Here is a 17,084-nt window from a genome sequence, read left to right as displayed (position 1 = left end):
CCTAACCCAGACCTAACCCAGACCTAACCCAGACCTAACCAGACCTAACCCAGACCTAACCCAGACCTAACCCAAACCTAACCCAGACCTAACCCAGACCTAACCCAGACCTAACCCAGACCTAACCCAGACCTAACCCAGACCTAACCCAGACCTAACCCAGACCTAACCCAGACCTAACCCAGACCTAACCCAGACCTAACCCAGACCTAACCCAGACCTAACCCAGACCTAACCCAGACCTAACCCAGACCTAACCCAGACCTAACCCAGACCTAACCCAGACCTAACCCAGACCTAACCCAGACCTAACCCAGACCTAACCCAGACCTAACCCAGACCTAACCCAGACCTAACCCAGACCTAACCCAGACCTAACCCAGACCTAACCCAGACCTAACCCAGACCTAACCCAGACCTAACCCAGACCTAACCCAGACCTAACCCAGACCTAACCCAGACCTAACCCAGACCTAACCCAGACCTAACCCAGACCTAACCCAGACCTAACCCAGACCTAACCCAGACCTAACCCAGACCTAACCCAGACCTAACCCAGACCTAACCCAGACCTAACCCAGACCTAACCCAGACCTAACCCAGACCTAACCCAGACCTAACCCAGACCTAACCCAGACCTAACCCAGACCTAACCCAGACCTAACCCAGACCTAACCCAGACCTAACCCAGACCTAACCCAGACCTAACCCAGACCTAACCCAGACCTAACCCAGACCTAACCCAGACCTAACCCAGACCTAACCCAGACCTAACCCAGACCTAACCCAGACCTAACCCAGACCTAACCCAGACCTAACCCAGACCTAACCCAGACCTAACCCAGACCTAACCCAGACCTAACCCAGACCTAACCCAGACCTAACCCAGACCTAACCCAGACCTAACCCAGACCTAACCCAGACCTAACCCAGACCTAACCCAGACCTAACCCAGACCTAACCCAGACCTAACCCAGACCTAACCCAGACCTAACCCAGACCTAACCCAGACCTAACCCAGACCTAACCCAGACCTAACCCAGACCTAACCCAGACCTAACCCAGACCTAACCCAGACCTAACCCAGACCTAACCCAGACCTAACCCAGACCTAACCCAGACCTAACCCAGACCTAACCCAGACCTAACCCAGACCTAACCCAGACCTAACCCAGACCTAACCCAGACCTAACCCAGACCTAACCCAGACCTAACCCAGACCTAACCCAGACCTAACCCAGACCTAACCCAGACCTAACCCAGACCTAACCCAGACCTAACCCATAAACAAGCAAGAAAAACCAGACCTAACCCAGGACGAACCCGGTGAAACTAGTAAAAAAGTGGAAAAAATTAGAAAAAAAATTGAAAAAATTATAAAAAATTGTATAAAAAACATTGTGGGGGAGGTCTGGGTTACAAAAAAGCAGGAAAAACCAGACCTAACCCATAAACAAGCAAGAAAAACCAGACCTAACCCAGGACGAACCCGGTGAAACTAGTAAAAAAGTGGAAAAAATTAGAAAAAAAATTGAAAAAATTATAAAAAATTGTATAAAAAACATTGTGGGGGAGGTCTGGGTTACAAAAAAGCAGGAAAAACCAGACCTAACCCATAAACAAGCAAGAAAAACCAGACCTAACCCAGGACGAACCCGGTGAAACTAGTAAAAAAGTGGAAAAAATTAGAAAAAAAATTGAAAAAATTATGAAAAATTGTATAAAAAACATTGTGGGGGAGGTCTGGGTTACAAAAAAGCAGGAAAAACCAGACCTAACCCATAAACAAGCAAGAAAAACCAGACCTAACCCAGGACGAACCCGGTGAAACTAGTAAAAAAGTGGAAAAAATTAGAAAAAAAATTGAAAAAATTATAAAAAATTGTATAAAAAACATTGTGGGGGAGGTCTGGGTTACAAAAAAGCAGGAAAAACCAGACCTAACCCATAAACAAGCAAGAAAAACCAGACCTAACCCAGGACGAACCCGGTGAAACTAGTAAAAAAGTGGAAAAAATTAGAAAAAAAATTGAAAAAATTATGAAAAATTGTATAAAAAACATTGTGGGGGAGGTCTGGGTTACAAAAAAGCAGGAAAAACCAGACCTAACCCATAAACAAGCAAGAAAAACCAGACCTAACCCAGGACGAACCCGGTGAAACTAGTAAAAAAGTGGAAAAAATTAGAAAAAAAATTGAAAAAATTATGAAAAATTGTATAAAAAACATTGTGGGGGAGGTCTGGGTTACAAAAAAGCAGGAAAAACCAGACCTAACCCATAAACAAGCAAGAAAAACCAGACCTAACCCAGGACGAACCCGGTGAAACTAGTAAAAAAGTGGAAAAAATTAGAAAAAAAATTGAAAAAATTATAAAAAATTGTATAAAAAACATTGTGGGGGAGGTCTGGGTTACAAAAAAGCAGGAAAAACCAGACCTAACCCATAAACAAGCAAGAAAAACCAGACCTAACCCAGGACGAACCCGGTGAAACTAGTAAAAAAGTGGAAAAAATTAGAAAAAAAATTGAAAAAATTATAAAAAATTGTATAAAAAACATTGTGGGGGAGGTCTGGGTTACAAAAAAGCAGGAAAAACCAGACCTAACCCATAAACAAGCAAGAAAAACCAGACCTAACCCAGGACGAACCCGGTGAAACTAGTAAAAAAGTGGAAAAAATTAGAAAAAAAATTGAAAAAATTATAAAAAATTGTATAAAAAACATTGTGGGGGAGGTCTGGGTTACAAAAAAGCAGGAAAAACCAGACCTAACCCATAAACAAGCAAGAAAAACCAGACCTAACCCAGGACGAACCCGGTGAAACTAGTAAAAAAGTGGAAAAAATTAGAAAAAAAATTGAAAAAATTATGAAAAATTGTATAAAAAACATTGTGGGGGAGGTCTGGGTTACAAAAAAGCAGGAAAAACCAGACCTAACCCATAAACAAGCAAGAAAAACCAGACCTAACCCAGGACGAACCCGGTGAAACTAGTAAAAAAGTGGAAAAAATTAGAAAAAAAATTGAAAAAATTATGAAAAATTGTATAAAAAACATTGTGGGGGAGGTCTGGGTTACAAAAAAGCAGGAAAAACCAGACCTAACCCATAAACAAGCAAGAAAAACCAGACCTAACCCAGGACGAACCCGGTGAAACTAGTAAAAAAGTGGAAAAAATTAGAAAAAAAATTGAAAAAATTATAAAAAATTGTATAAAAAACATTGTGGGGGAGGTCTGGGTTACAAAAAAGCAGGAAAAACCAGACCTAACCCATAAACAAGCAAGAAAAACCAGACCTAACCCAGGACGAACCCGGTGAAACTAGTAAAAAAGTGGAAAAAATTAGAAAAAAAATTGAAAAAATTATAAAAAATTGTATAAAAAACATTGTGGGGGAGGTCTGGGTTACAAAAAAGCAGGAAAAACCAGACCTAACCCATAAACAAGCAAGAAAAACCAGACCTAACCCAGGACGAACCCGGTGAAACTAGTAAAAAAGTGGAAAAAATTAGAAAAAAAATTGAAAAAATTATAAAAAATTGTATAAAAAACATTGTGGGGGAGGTCTGGGTTACAAAAAAGCAGGAAAAACCAGACCTAACCCATAAACAAGCAAGAAAAACCAGACCTAACCCAGGACGAACCCGGTGAAACTAGTAAAAAAGTGGAAAAAATTAGAAAAAAAATTGAAAAAATTATAAAAAATTGTATAAAAAACATTGTGGGGGAGGTCTGGGTTACAAAAAAGCAGGAAAAACCAGACCTAACCCATAAACAAGCAAGAAAAACCAGACCTAACCCAGGACGAACCCGGTGAAACTAGTAAAAAAGTGGAAAAAATTAGAAAAAAAATTGAAAAAATTATAAAAAATTGTATAAAAAACATTGTGGGGGAGGTCTGGGTTACAAAAAAGCAGGAAAAACCAGACCTAACCCATAAACAAGCAAGAAAAACCAGACCTAACCCAGGACGAACCCGGTGAAACTAGTAAAAAAGTGGAAAAAATTAGAAAAAAAATTGAAAAAATTATAAAAAATTGTATAAAAAACATTGTGGGGGAGGTCTGGGTTACAAAAAAGCAGGAAAAACCAGACCTAACCCATAAACAAGCAAGAAAAACCAGACCTAACCCAGGACGAACCCGGTGAAACTAGTAAAAAAGTGGAAAAAATTAGAAAAAAAATTGAAAAAATTATAAAAAATTGTATAAAAAACATTGTGGGGGAGGTCTGGGTTACAAAAAAGCAGGAAAAACCAGACCTAACCCATAAACAAGCAAGAAAAACCAGACCTAACCCAGGACGAACCCGGTGAAACTAGTAAAAAAGTGGAAAAAATTAGAAAAAAAATTGAAAAAATTATAAAAAATTGTATAAAAAACATTGTGGGGGAGGTCTGGGTTACAAAAAAGCAGGAAAAACCAGACCTAACCCATAAACAAGCAAGAAAAACCAGACCTAACCCAGGACGAACCCGGTGAAACTAGTAAAAAAGTGGAAAAAATTAGAAAAAAAATTGAAAAAATTATAAAAAATTGTATAAAAAACATTGTGGGGGAGGTCTGGGTTACAAAAAAGCAGGAAAAACCAGACCTAACCCATAAACAAGCAAGAAAAACCAGACCTAACCCAGGACGAACCCGGTGAAACTAGTAAAAAAGTGGAAAAAATTAGAAAAAAAATTGAAAAAATTATAAAAAATTGTATAAAAAACATTGTGGGGGAGGTCTGGGTTACAAAAAAGCAGGAAAAACCAGACCTAACCCATAAACAAGCAAGAAAAACCAGACCTAACCCAGGACGAACCCGGTGAAACTAGTAAAAAAGTGGAAAAAATTAGAAAAAAAATTGAAAAAATTATAAAAAATTGTATAAAAAACATTGTGGGGGAGGTCTGGGTTACAAAAAAGCAGGAAAAACCAGACCTAACCCATAAACAAGCAAGAAAAACCAGACCTAACCCAGGACGAACCCGGTGAAACTAGTAAAAAAGTGGAAAAAATTAGAAAAAAAATTGAAAAAATTATAAAAAATTGTATAAAAAACATTGTGGGGGAGGTCTGGGTTACAAAAAAGCAGGAAAAACCAGACCTAACCCATAAACAAGCAAGAAAAACCAGACCTAAATAAAAAACATTGTGGGGGAGGTCTGGGTTACAAAAAAGCAGGAAAAACCAGACCTAACCCATAAACAAGCAAGAAAAACCAGACCTAACCCAGGACGAACCCGGTGAAACTAGTAAAAAAGTGGAAAAAATTAGAAAAAAAATTGAAAAAATTATAAAAAATTGTATAAAAAACATTGTGGGGGAGGTCTGGGTTACAAAAAAGCAGGAAAAACCAGACCTAACCCATAAACAAGCAAGAAAAACCAGACCTAACCCAGGACGAACCCGGTGAAACTAGTAAAAAAGTGGAAAAAATTAGAAAAAAAATTGAAAAAATTATGAAAAAATTGTATAAAAAACATTGTGGGGGAGGTCTGGGTTACAAAAAAGCAGGAAAAACCAGACCTAACCCATAAACAAGCAAGAAAAACCAGACCTAACCCAGGACGAACCCGGTGAAACTAGTAAAAAAGTGGAAAAAATTAGAAAAAAAATTGAAAAAATTATAAAAAATTGTATAAAAAACATTGTGGGGGAGGTCTGGGTTACAAAAAAGCAGGAAAAACCAGACCTAACCCATAAACAAGCAAGAAAAACCAGACCTAACCCAGGACGAACCCGGTGAAACTAGTAAAAAAGTGGAAAAAATTAGAAAAAAAATTGAAAAAATTATAAAAAATTGTATAAAAAACATTGTGGGGGAGGTCTGGGTTACAAAAAAGCAGGAAAAACCAGACCTAACCCATAAACAAGCAAGAAAAACCAGACCTAACCCAGGACGAACCCGGTGAAACTAGTAAAAAAGTGGAAAAAATTAGAAAAAAAATTGAAAAAATTATAAAAAATTGTATAAAAAACATTGTGGGGGAGGTCTGGGTTACAAAAAAGCAGGAAAAACCAGACCTAACCCATAAACAAGCAAGAAAAACCAGACCTAACCCAGGACGAACCCGGTGAAACTAGTAAAAAAGTGGAAAAAATTAGAAAAAAAATTGAAAAAATTATGAAAAATTGTATAAAAAACATTGTGGGGGAGGTCTGGGTTACAAAAAAGCAGGAAAAACCAGACCTAACCCATAAACAAGCAAGAAAAACCAGACCTAACCCAGGACGAACCCGGTGAAACTAGTAAAAAAGTGGAAAAAATTAGAAAAAAAATTGAAAAAATTATAAAAAATTGTATAAAAAACATTGTGGGGGAGGTCTGGGTTACAAAAAAGCAGGAAAAACCAGACCTAACCCATAAACAAGCAAGAAAAACCAGACCTAACCCAGGACGAACCCGGTGAAACTAGTAAAAAAGTGGAAAAAATTAGAAAAAAAATTGAAAAAATTATAAAAAATTGTATAAAAAACATTGTGGGGGAGGTCTGGGTTACAAAAAAGCAGGAAAAACCAGACCTAACCCATAAACAAGCAAGAAAAACCAGACCTAACCCAGGACGAACCCGGTGAAACTAGTAAAAAAGTGGAAAAAATTAGAAAAAAAATTGAAAAAATTATAAAAAATTGTATAAAAAACATTGTGGGGGAGGTCTGGGTTACAAAAAAGCAGGAAAAACCAGACCTAACCCATAAACAAGCAAGAAAAACCAGACCTAACCCAGGACGAACCCGGTGAAACTAGTAAAAAAGTGGAAAAAATTAGAAAAAAAATTGAAAAAATTATAAAAAATTGTATAAAAAACATTGTGGGGGAGGTCTGGGTTACAAAAAAGCAGGAAAAACCAGACCTAACCCATAAACAAGCAAGAAAAACCAGACCTAACCCAGGACGAACCCGGTGAAACTAGTAAAAAAGTGGAAAAAATTAGAAAAAAAATTGAAAAAATTATGAAAAATTGTATAAAAAACATTGTGGGGGAGGTCTGGGTTACAAAAAAGCAGGAAAAACCAGACCTAACCCATAAACAAGCAAGAAAAACCAGACCTAACCCAGGACGAACCCGGTGAAACTAGTAAAAAAGTGGAAAAAATTAGAAAAAAAATTGAAAAAATTATGAAAAATTGTATAAAAAACATTGTGGGGGAGGTCTGGGTTACAAAAAAGCAGGAAAAACCAGACCTAACCCATAAACAAGCAAGAAAAACCAGACCTAACCCAGGACGAACCCGGTGAAACTAGTAAAAAAGTGGAAAAAATTAGAAAAAAAATTGAAAAAATTATAAAAAATTGTATAAAAAACATTGTGGGGGAGGTCTGGGTTACAAAAAAGCAGGAAAAACCAGACCTAACCCATAAACAAGCAAGAAAAACCAGACCTAACCCAGGACGAACCCGGTGAAACTAGTAAAAAAGTGGAAAAAATTAGAAAAAAAATTGAAAAAATTATAAAAAATTGTATAAAAAACATTGTGGGGGAGGTCTGGGTTACAAAAAAGCAGGAAAAACCAGACCTAACCCATAAACAAGCAAGAAAAACCAGACCTAACCCAGGACGAACCCGGTGAAACTAGTAAAAAAGTGGAAAAAATTAGAAAAAAAATTGAAAAAATTATAAAAAATTGTATAAAAAACATTGTGGGGGAGGTCTGGGTTACAAAAAAGCAGGAAAAACCAGACCTAACCCATAAACAAGCAAGAAAAACCAGACCTAACCCAGGACGAACCCGGTGAAACTAGTAAAAAAGTGGAAAAAATTAGAAAAAAAATTGAAAAAATTATAAAAAATTGTATAAAAAACATTGTGGGGGAGGTCTGGGTTACAAAAAAGCAGGAAAAACCAGACCTAACCCATAAACAAGCAAGAAAAACCAGACCTAACCCAGGACGAACCCGGTGAAACTAGTAAAAAAGTGGAAAAAATTAGAAAAAAAATTGAAAAAATTATGAAAAATTGTATAAAAAACATTGTGGGGGAGGTCTGGGTTACAAAAAAGCAGGAAAAACCAGACCTAACCCATAAACAAGCAAGAAAAACCAGACCTAACCCAGGACGAACCCGGTGAAACTAGTAAAAAAGTGGAAAAAATTAGAAAAAAAATTGAAAAAATTATAAAAAATTGTATAAAAAACATTGTGGGGGAGGTCTGGGTTACAAAAAAGCAGGAAAAACCAGACCTAACCCATAAACAAGCAAGAAAAACCAGACCTAACCCAGGACGAACCCGGTGAAACTAGTAAAAAAGTGGAAAAAATTAGAAAAAAAATTGAAAAAATTATAAAAAATTGTATAAAAAACATTGTGGGGGAGGTCTGGGTTACAAAAAAGCAGGAAAAACCAGACCTAACCCATAAACAAGCAAGAAAAACCAGACCTAACCCAGGACGAACCCGGTGAAACTAGTAAAAAAGTGGAAAAAATTAGAAAAAAAATTGAAAAAATTATAAAAAATTGTATAAAAAACATTGTGGGGGAGGTCTGGGTTACAAAAAAGCAGGAAAAACCAGACCTAACCCATAAACAAGCAAGAAAAACCAGACCTAACCCAGGACGAACCCGGTGAAACTAGTAAAAAAGTGGAAAAAATTAGAAAAAAAATTGAAAAAATTATGAAAAATTGTATAAAAAACATTGTGGGGGAGGTCTGGGTTACAAAAAAGCAGGAAAAACCAGACCTAACCCATAAACAAGCAAGAAAAACCAGACCTAACCCAGGACGAACCCGGTGAAACTAGTAAAAAAGTGGAAAAAATTAGAAAAAAAATTGAAAAAATTATAAAAAATTGTATAAAAAACATTGTGGGGGAGGTCTGGGTTACAAAAAAGCAGGAAAAACCAGACCTAACCCATAAACAAGCAAGAAAAACCAGACCTAACCCAGGACGAACCCGGTGAAACTAGTAAAAAAGTGGAAAAAATTAGAAAAAAAATTGAAAAAATTATAAAAAATTGTATAAAAAACATTGTGGGGGAGGTCTGGGTTACAAAAAAGCAGGAAAAACCAGACCTAACCCATAAACAAGCAAGAAAAACCAGACCTAACCCAGGACGAACCCGGTGAAACTAGTAAAAAAGTGGAAAAAATTAGAAAAAAAATTGAAAAAATTATAAAAAATTGTATAAAAAACATTGTGGGGGAGGTCTGGGTTACAAAAAAGCAGGAAAAACCAGACCTAACCCATAAACAAGCAAGAAAAACCAGACCTAACCCAGGACGAACCCGGTGAAACTAGTAAAAAAGTGGAAAAAATTAGAAAAAAAATTGAGAAAAGTACAAAAAAATATTAAAAAACATGAGAAAAGTATAAAAAAAGTATTAAAAAAAAACACAAGAAAAGAAGAAAAAATTGAGAAAAGTATTAAAAAAAAAAAAACATGAGAAAAGTATTAGGAAAACATAAAAAACCTGAGAAAAGTATTAAAAAAAAAACAAAAAACATGAGAAAATTATAAAAAAAGTATAAAATGTAATAAAAAAAAAACTTAAGAAAAGTATAAAAAAATTTAAGAAAAGTATAAAAGAGTAATAAAAAAACATAAGAAAAGTATAAAAATGTATAAAAAAAACATGATTGTAAACGGATAGCGACTGCTGTATTTGTAGAAATTTCTTAAAAGTGTATGACTGCTGAAATTGTAGAGATTGTATACGAATCGCGACTGCTAAAATTGTAGAGATTGTAAACGAATAGCGACTCCTGATATTGTAGAGATTGTAAACGAATAGCGACTGCTGAAATTGTAGAGATTGTAAACGAATAGCGACTGCTGAAATTGTAGAGATTGTAAACGAATAACGACTGCTGAAATTGTAGAGATTGTAAACGAATAGCGACTGCTGAATTTGTAGAGATTGTAAACGTATGGCGACTGCTGAAATTGTAGAAATTTTTTAAATATGTACCGACTACTGAAATTGTAAAGATTATAAACGAATCGCGACTGCTGCAATTGTAGAAATTTTTAAAATGTGTACGACTGCTGGAATTGTAGAAATTTTTTAAATGTGTACCTTCTGCAGAAATTGTAGAAATTTTTTACATGTGCACGACTGCTGACATTGTAGAAATTTTTAAAATGTGTACCGACTACTGAAATTGTAGAGATTTTAAACGAATCGCGACTGCTGGTTTTGTAGAAACTTTTAAAATGTGTACCATCTGCTGTAATTGTAGAAATTTTTTAAATGTGTACCGACTACTGGAATTGTAGAGATTGTAAACGAATAGCGACTGCTGAAATTGTAGAGATTGTAAACGAATAGCGACTGCTGAAATTGTAGAGATTGTAAACGAATAGCGACTTCTGAAATTGTAGAGATTGTAAACGAATAGCGACTGCTGAATTTGTAGAAATTTATTAAATGTGTACCGACTCCTGAAATTGTAGAGATTGTAAACGAATAGCGACTGCTGAAATTGTAGAGATTGTAAACGAATAGCGACTTCTGAAATTGTAGAGATTGTAAACGAATAGCGACTGCTGAATTTGTAGAAATTTATTAAATGTGTACCGACTACTGAAGTTGTAGAGATTATAAACGAATCGCGACTGCTGAAATTGTAGAGATTGTAAACGTATGGCGACTGCTGAAATTGTAGAGATTGTAAACGAATAGCGACTGCTGAAATTGTAGAGATTGTAAACGAATAGCGACTTCTGAAATTGTAGAGATTGTAAACGAATAGCGACTGCTGAATTTGTAGAAATTTATTAAATGTGTACCGACTCCTGAAATTGTAGAGATTGTAAACGAATAGCGACTGCTGTAATTGTAGAGATTGTAAACGAATAGCGACTGCTGGTTTTGTAGAAACTTTTAAAATGTGTACCTTCTGCTGCAATTGTAGAAATTTTTTAAATGTACACGACTGCTGAAATTGTAGAAATTTTATAAATGTGTGCGACTGCAGAAATTGTAGAAATTTTTAAATGTGTACGGTCTGTTAAAAGTGTAGAAACTTTTTAATTGTGTTTCGACTACTGAAATTGTAGAGATTATAAACGAATCGCGACTGCTGTATTTGTAGAAATTTTTTAAATGTGTACCGACTACTGAAATTGTAGAGATTATAAACGAATCACGACTGCTGTAATTGTAGAAATTTTTTAAATGTGCACGACTACTGAAATTGTAGGAATTTTATAAATGTGTACGACTGCTGAAATTGTAGAAATTTTTTAAATGTGTATCGTCTGTTAAAAGTGTAGAAATTTTTTAAATGTGTACCGTCTGCTGAATTTGTAGAGATTGTATACGAATAGCGACTGCTGAAATTGTAGAAATTTTTTAAATGTGTACCAACTACTGGAATTGTAGAGATTATAAACGAATCGCGACTGCTGTAATTGTAGAAATTTTTTAAATGTGTTTGACTGCTGAAATTGTAGAAATTTTTTAAATGTGTACCTTCTGCTGAAATTGTAGAAATTTTTAAAATGTGTACTGACTACTGAAGTTGTAGAGATTATAAACGAATCGCGACTGCTGAAATTGTAGAGATTGTAAACGTATGGCGACTGCTGAATTTGTAGAAATTTTTTAAATGTGTACCGACTACTGAAGTTGTAGAGATTATAAACGAATCGCGACTGCTGAAATTGTAGAGATTGTAAACGTATGGCGACTGCTGAAATTGTAGAAATTTTTTAAATGTGTACCGACTCCTGAAATTGTAGAGATTGTAAACGAATAGCGACTGCTAAAATTGTAGAGATTGTAAACGAATAGCTACTGCTGTTTTTGTAGAAATTTCTTAAATGTGTACCGACTGCTGATTTCGTAGAAATTACTTAAATGTGTATCGACTGCTGTAATTGAAGAGATTATAAACGAATATCGACTGCTGAATTTGTAGAGATTGTAAAGGAATAGCGACTGCTGAAATTGCAGAGATTGAAAATTTATAACGACTGCTAAATTTGTAGAAATTGTAAATTTGTATCGACTGCTGAATTTGTAGAAATTTATTAAATGTGTACCGACTCCTGAAATTGTAGAGATTGTAAACGAATAGCGACTGCTGTAATTGTAGAGATTGTAGACGTGTAGCAACTAAGGGAATTGTAGAGTTTGTAAACGAACAGCAATTGCTTAAATTGTAGAGATTGAAAATGTGTAGCGAATGCAGAAATTATAGATTTTACCCGACAAGTCGGGTTTAAGCACAGACGAAGTATATGATAGACCTATCAACGAATGAATTTTTCTGTTATCGGTTTGGGGGATCCTAGACCACCTTACCTTTTTTGTGTCGCATACAACGTTACCGATAAAGCCTCGAAACAGATCGTATCGCTACGTGTGGTAGGAATTAGAATTGAAGAAGTGTAAAATTAGGTCATTCGAAAGCTGCGATTTACAAATGATTCTGTTAGCGTAACAATTTAAAGATCGTTTAATAAACGTATTCCGTGCAACCACCGAGAATGAAGGATCGCAACGGTACGAGAACACATTCGCCTTTTAACCTTGCTATCCTATTCGGGTTTATTAAACGCAAAATAAATTTATTTAACATAAATATTTATTTATTATTCGGAAATTATCTTTTACATATTCCTATCTGAATTCGAAACTTGTGATTCTATGGTATTTCACTCTTAGCTACTTTAACTCTTTAGCGCCCAGCATGATGTAAGGGCACGTTATTTGCTAATCTCGAAGGCTGCGCAAGAGCACACCTTATGTCCTTACATCACGAGCGTCCAGACACTTTTGCCTGCGGAAAAAAATGATTTCTTGCGATTAGTTAACTGAAAAAATGGTATCGATACATGCACTTGGTCGTTCTTTTCCCAGAAATGCCAGTGAAAATATGATTGTCTAGATGTGACGAATACGTCACACTGGGCGTGTACGGAGTAAAATGTGGCTCTGGATGCTGTGGATGTATTCGGACTCCCCTATCCGCGTAGGGGTGCAGAAAAACGAGGGGAAAATGCGGAAACGCGAACGTTACGTTCGAATGAATGAGCCGTGAATCGTATAAACTCTAGATTCGCGCCCCAAATTGTAGATACTCCTCCTCTGTTTCTTGCATACATCGGAATGGAACATTCCAATTCACAGGTATCGCCGCTAGAAGGCTAAGGTGTTGCTTCTTTATCCATAAACTAGGCGAAGATTTGGAAAAAAAGAAACGAGTTTTATGTAATTAAAGAATTTTGGAATCATATTCGCCATTAAAACTTGTGCCTCGTAACGTTTACATCTTTATTACGATAAGAAGCATTAGCTTCCCAGCAGAATTTACATACAATATTTATAAAGATTGGTGCGACTCGTATGAACTTGACGCTCGTACAACGTACACCAAATTAATTATTGATATTAAGTAGGTTTCTGATGAAACTTGACCGAGTAACCACCACTGTTTGGATCATTTTGCAATTGAAAATTATTCGTAGAAAGCCCGAATGGTTTCAGGACCATATTTCCTAAATCTTTAAGCTTTCCAAGCATTTCAACTTTTAATTTTTCATTCCTTTCATGAATCAATGGGGGTAATCTCTGCAAAAAGCGTTACGCGATGCATAATAATTTTTGTTTTTGTTTTCTATTTAATATTTTGATTTTCTTGTTCCATGAATACCAAAGGCAGTTTAGTTTGTAATTACCCGAACCGCATAATTAGCTTCTGTGTGGGCAGGATCGAATGTCAGAACCTTCTTGAAGTCTTCCAAGGCCTCGTCCAGCTTCTCCGTCTCTTCGTATAACCGTGCTCTCCTAACGTATGCTTTTGCGTAACACGAATTTATTTCTATGGCTTTTGTACAATCAGATATCGCGGATTCTTTATCCTATTCGAGTAGTATCGTATAATTAGTAGAGAGAGAGAGAGAGAGAGAGAGAGAGAGAGAGTAGTGTCGTACAACTATCGTCGCCTTAAATATTCATCTGTCTGTTCTATTAAATGAGAACACGAGGATATTACCAAACATTTCCACTTTGCAGCTGCTCTGTTGGCGTACAGAATGGATCTTTCTTTGGCGCAAGCTAACGGACATGTTTGTATTCCCTGTGTGTACATAGATACAGCCTGTGCGTACTCCCCCGTTCTAAAAAGATCGTTTCCATCGTTCTTAAGTTTTTCTGCTTCGCTTTTCAATGCCTGGAAAGTTATAGAAAAACAATGAAATGGTTTTACTGGGCACGATCGCAAGGTATGATGTTGAACCCGATAAACAAATACACACTTGTTTTTCACTTTCGGAAAGAGTAACTTCCCTGTCTTTCAACGATTCTTCGTCGACGAAATCTTTTGGAAAATTCGCGTCGCGTGCACCCTCCGTTTTACTGTTAATATCGTTATCATCATCACTGTTTGGTTCCACAGGCTCGCAAGAATTGATCCTGGATTTCGTATTATCATTGGATCCAGAGCTCTCGTCTATTCTTATACACCAGCTTTCTAGATCCTTCGTGAGCTCCTCTACAACCTCTTGGTCAGATTTTAAACCTTCGGACGTATCGATCATCGTACTGTTTCTCTCACTCGAAGGCGATCCCATTCTTTTTCTCGATGCGCACCGATATCGAATCTTTAAGGTTAACCAACGTATCACGCACCGTCCATTAAACAGACGTCTGCATTATTGTCGTCTGTCGCGTATGCGTCGCGTTGACGTTTCTCTGCATCTTGTGCGCAGTGCGCGTTTCCCTTTACGGAGCGTTGTCCCCCTGTTACGGTGTCGCGTGAACGTGGCTTTAGTATAACCTTTACTTAACACTACGTAGAGATATCGATACGTAAGTAAATTAGGAATTGTTCCAAGCCAAGTTAGAGAAAGAGCGTAGATTGTTCGGTAGATTGGTCGATAAGTTTGGGTTCGGCCAATCTATTCCAGGTATAAAATATAGTAGTGTGATGGAAAACACGATACCTTTAGAGATATTTTAATTTATATGGCAAGTGTTGGTAGGAATTTTTTTTGCATAAATTCTATTCTTTCGTCTGTTTGGCAACGTTCGTCAATTTAAAAAGTAACCACAAAAATTCATCCAACGACAGTTTTAAAAGAGAAGAAACGTAGGTATTTGTGATTTTAAATGAATATAGTGAACGCGCCACAATAGCAGGGCACAAGCGTAAGATGAATGATTTTTTAATTATGATTCCCGGCCTGTTACAATTGTCAGTAACAAATGTCAAGTTGAAAATAGTCATTTGTAAAAGGAAAATAACGCAAATGAAAAGTTTGTACTTTATGCTATAAGTTAAGCGCGGTTGTCGTTCTATCTCGGGAAATTCGAAACATGTTTTATGGAAACATGATCGCGATGGAGACGCTAAAATTGCCCCGAGTACAGGGCGTAATAAGAATTTCTGGGTATGTATAGGGGAAAGTAAGTTAATAAATTTCTGCTGTAAACTGACGCTCTTTCGTTATCCGCTCTCTGTTCTGCGTGTGTGTAGTCGTAATTCGGTATTGGTATACCGCGCGCGTACATGCATGTATGTAAATATGAAATGAGAGAAGCATGATACTAATTGTAATCGAATTATTTATACTCACAAGGCTGCCAAATTATCGCCCATTTCCTTTTGTTTTCTAAACGTCGAGTCTTGTCAGATGAAAGATTTTAATGATTAACGTGTACTTTTATACATGTAACGGGTATAGATTGATGTATTGCTTTAAATACAAGTTTTATCGACGATTAGCTTCGGAGTTAGTTGGGCTAATATATTCCAGCGCAAAGCGAAGAGGTAGGAGATAGTAGATCGGGTGATTGGGGGTACATACCTACTAAATACGAAGACGAACGAGTAACGAACGTAGTACAACATACATGAGTACCTACGCCCTTTTGCAGTGGTTGGCAGCTCTCTCTCTCTCTCTCTGCGGACATGTGGATTTCCTATGGCACAGGTATACACAGAGTCGGTCGGTGTATATTGTAAGTGGCTGCGGTATTCGGCTAGTCAGATCGATGAGACGCCGTCGTCGTGGCGCCTCGTAAACGCCCAGCTTCTGCCCCCTGCCGATAAAAGTCCAACTTTTGGACTGTTTGCGTTTTTTTTTCCCAATGTTTTCAGCAGCACCATTACAACGGACACTTGCGACAACGAAAACAACTATAGTCGGTCGCATGATTACCTACCCGTTGGACCCTCTCGGCCGCCTCAACAGTTTTCTACTGTTTGAAATCTAATTGCACGATTGTGAAATGAAACAAGCATTCGCGCATTTATAGGTAGTGCATTCTGGTTGGGCCTGAGTCGAATATAAAAAGTAGGTGGTCGGAAAATAATCCGTTTAACGATCGTTATGCAGGCGTTGTAAGAGGTACGGGTAAACGTGCTTTATCGCGGAACAAGTATTTGAAATCTTTCGAAGGAGGCCACGAGGGTTATAGTATGTAGATACGAAAAGTATCGCGTCACTGGACAGTGTACAGTGTAACGGGAAGTAAAGTGGACGCGGAGTGTAAAATAATTCCAACGATGTAACATCGCGATACCGATCAAGATATTCAGGTGCTTAATAATGAGCATAAGCGTGCGTACTACATACATACGTCTTACCGAACGGTTTCTGAATGGCTGTTTCTGAACGGGAAAGCCTCGTGTCTCGCTACGCTTCGCCAGGCATTTAGTCACGGACTCTTTAATTAGTATTTTAATTGCAACGGGGCTCGGAAACTACTTTTAAAACTCATACAGGATGCCATCCTCCTTTCGATGCTTATGCATAAAACTCTGGTAGGTAGTTGTTACGTCGTATAGTTTGTACAGATTTTATTTAAAATTCAGAAAAGGTAAACAAGTGCGTCGCTGTTCGTGTCATTTACAATAAAGTAGTTTCATGTATACATGTATATGTATTGTAAGGTAAACACTGATACTCGGAGTTTCAACGAATTTATTGTTTTATTGTCACGTCACGAGGAATCTGGTCCTGACAGAATTGTCGCCGTTCACTTTCTACTAACGATAAAAATGTGTTTAGTCGTCCGGGTTTCAGTGTTCAGGAACGTAGGTAGGTAAGTAGGTACGCTAAGTTGGTATGTACCGCAATGCGGGTAGTATCCGAAAAATATTGGCAATTCTTTAAATCTGTTTTGTATTATCCTTCCGAGGTA

At 36.9% G+C, this 17,084-nt stretch overlaps 1 protein-coding gene across 1 annotated transcript; it reads right to left on the bottom strand.

Moving 5' to 3' along the window:
- Positions 1 to 13,197: 13,197 nt before the first annotated feature.
- On the bottom strand, positions 13,198 to 14,649 carry Ttc1 (Tetratricopeptide repeat domain 1). Its single transcript, XM_076825148.1, has 4 exons — positions 14,195 to 14,649; positions 13,933 to 14,109; positions 13,616 to 13,798; positions 13,198 to 13,508 (listed from the first exon to the last, which is right to left on the bottom strand). The coding sequence occupies exons 1-4, from the start codon at positions 14,507 to 14,509 to the stop codon at positions 13,329 to 13,331; spliced, it is 855 nt and encodes a 284-aa protein (XP_076681263.1). The 5' UTR covers positions 14,510 to 14,649; the 3' UTR covers positions 13,198 to 13,328.
- Between the last annotated feature and the right edge of the window lie 2,435 nt (positions 14,650 to 17,084).

Source organism: Andrena cerasifolii, chromosome 13, assembly GCF_050908995.1.
Source record: "Andrena cerasifolii isolate SP2316 chromosome 13, iyAndCera1_principal, whole genome shotgun sequence".
NCBI classification, from domain to species: Eukaryota; Metazoa; Arthropoda; class Insecta; order Hymenoptera; family Andrenidae; genus Andrena; species Andrena cerasifolii.
The sequence above is the reverse complement of the archived record's forward strand: the minus strand, read 5'-3'. Positions and strand labels throughout refer to the sequence as shown.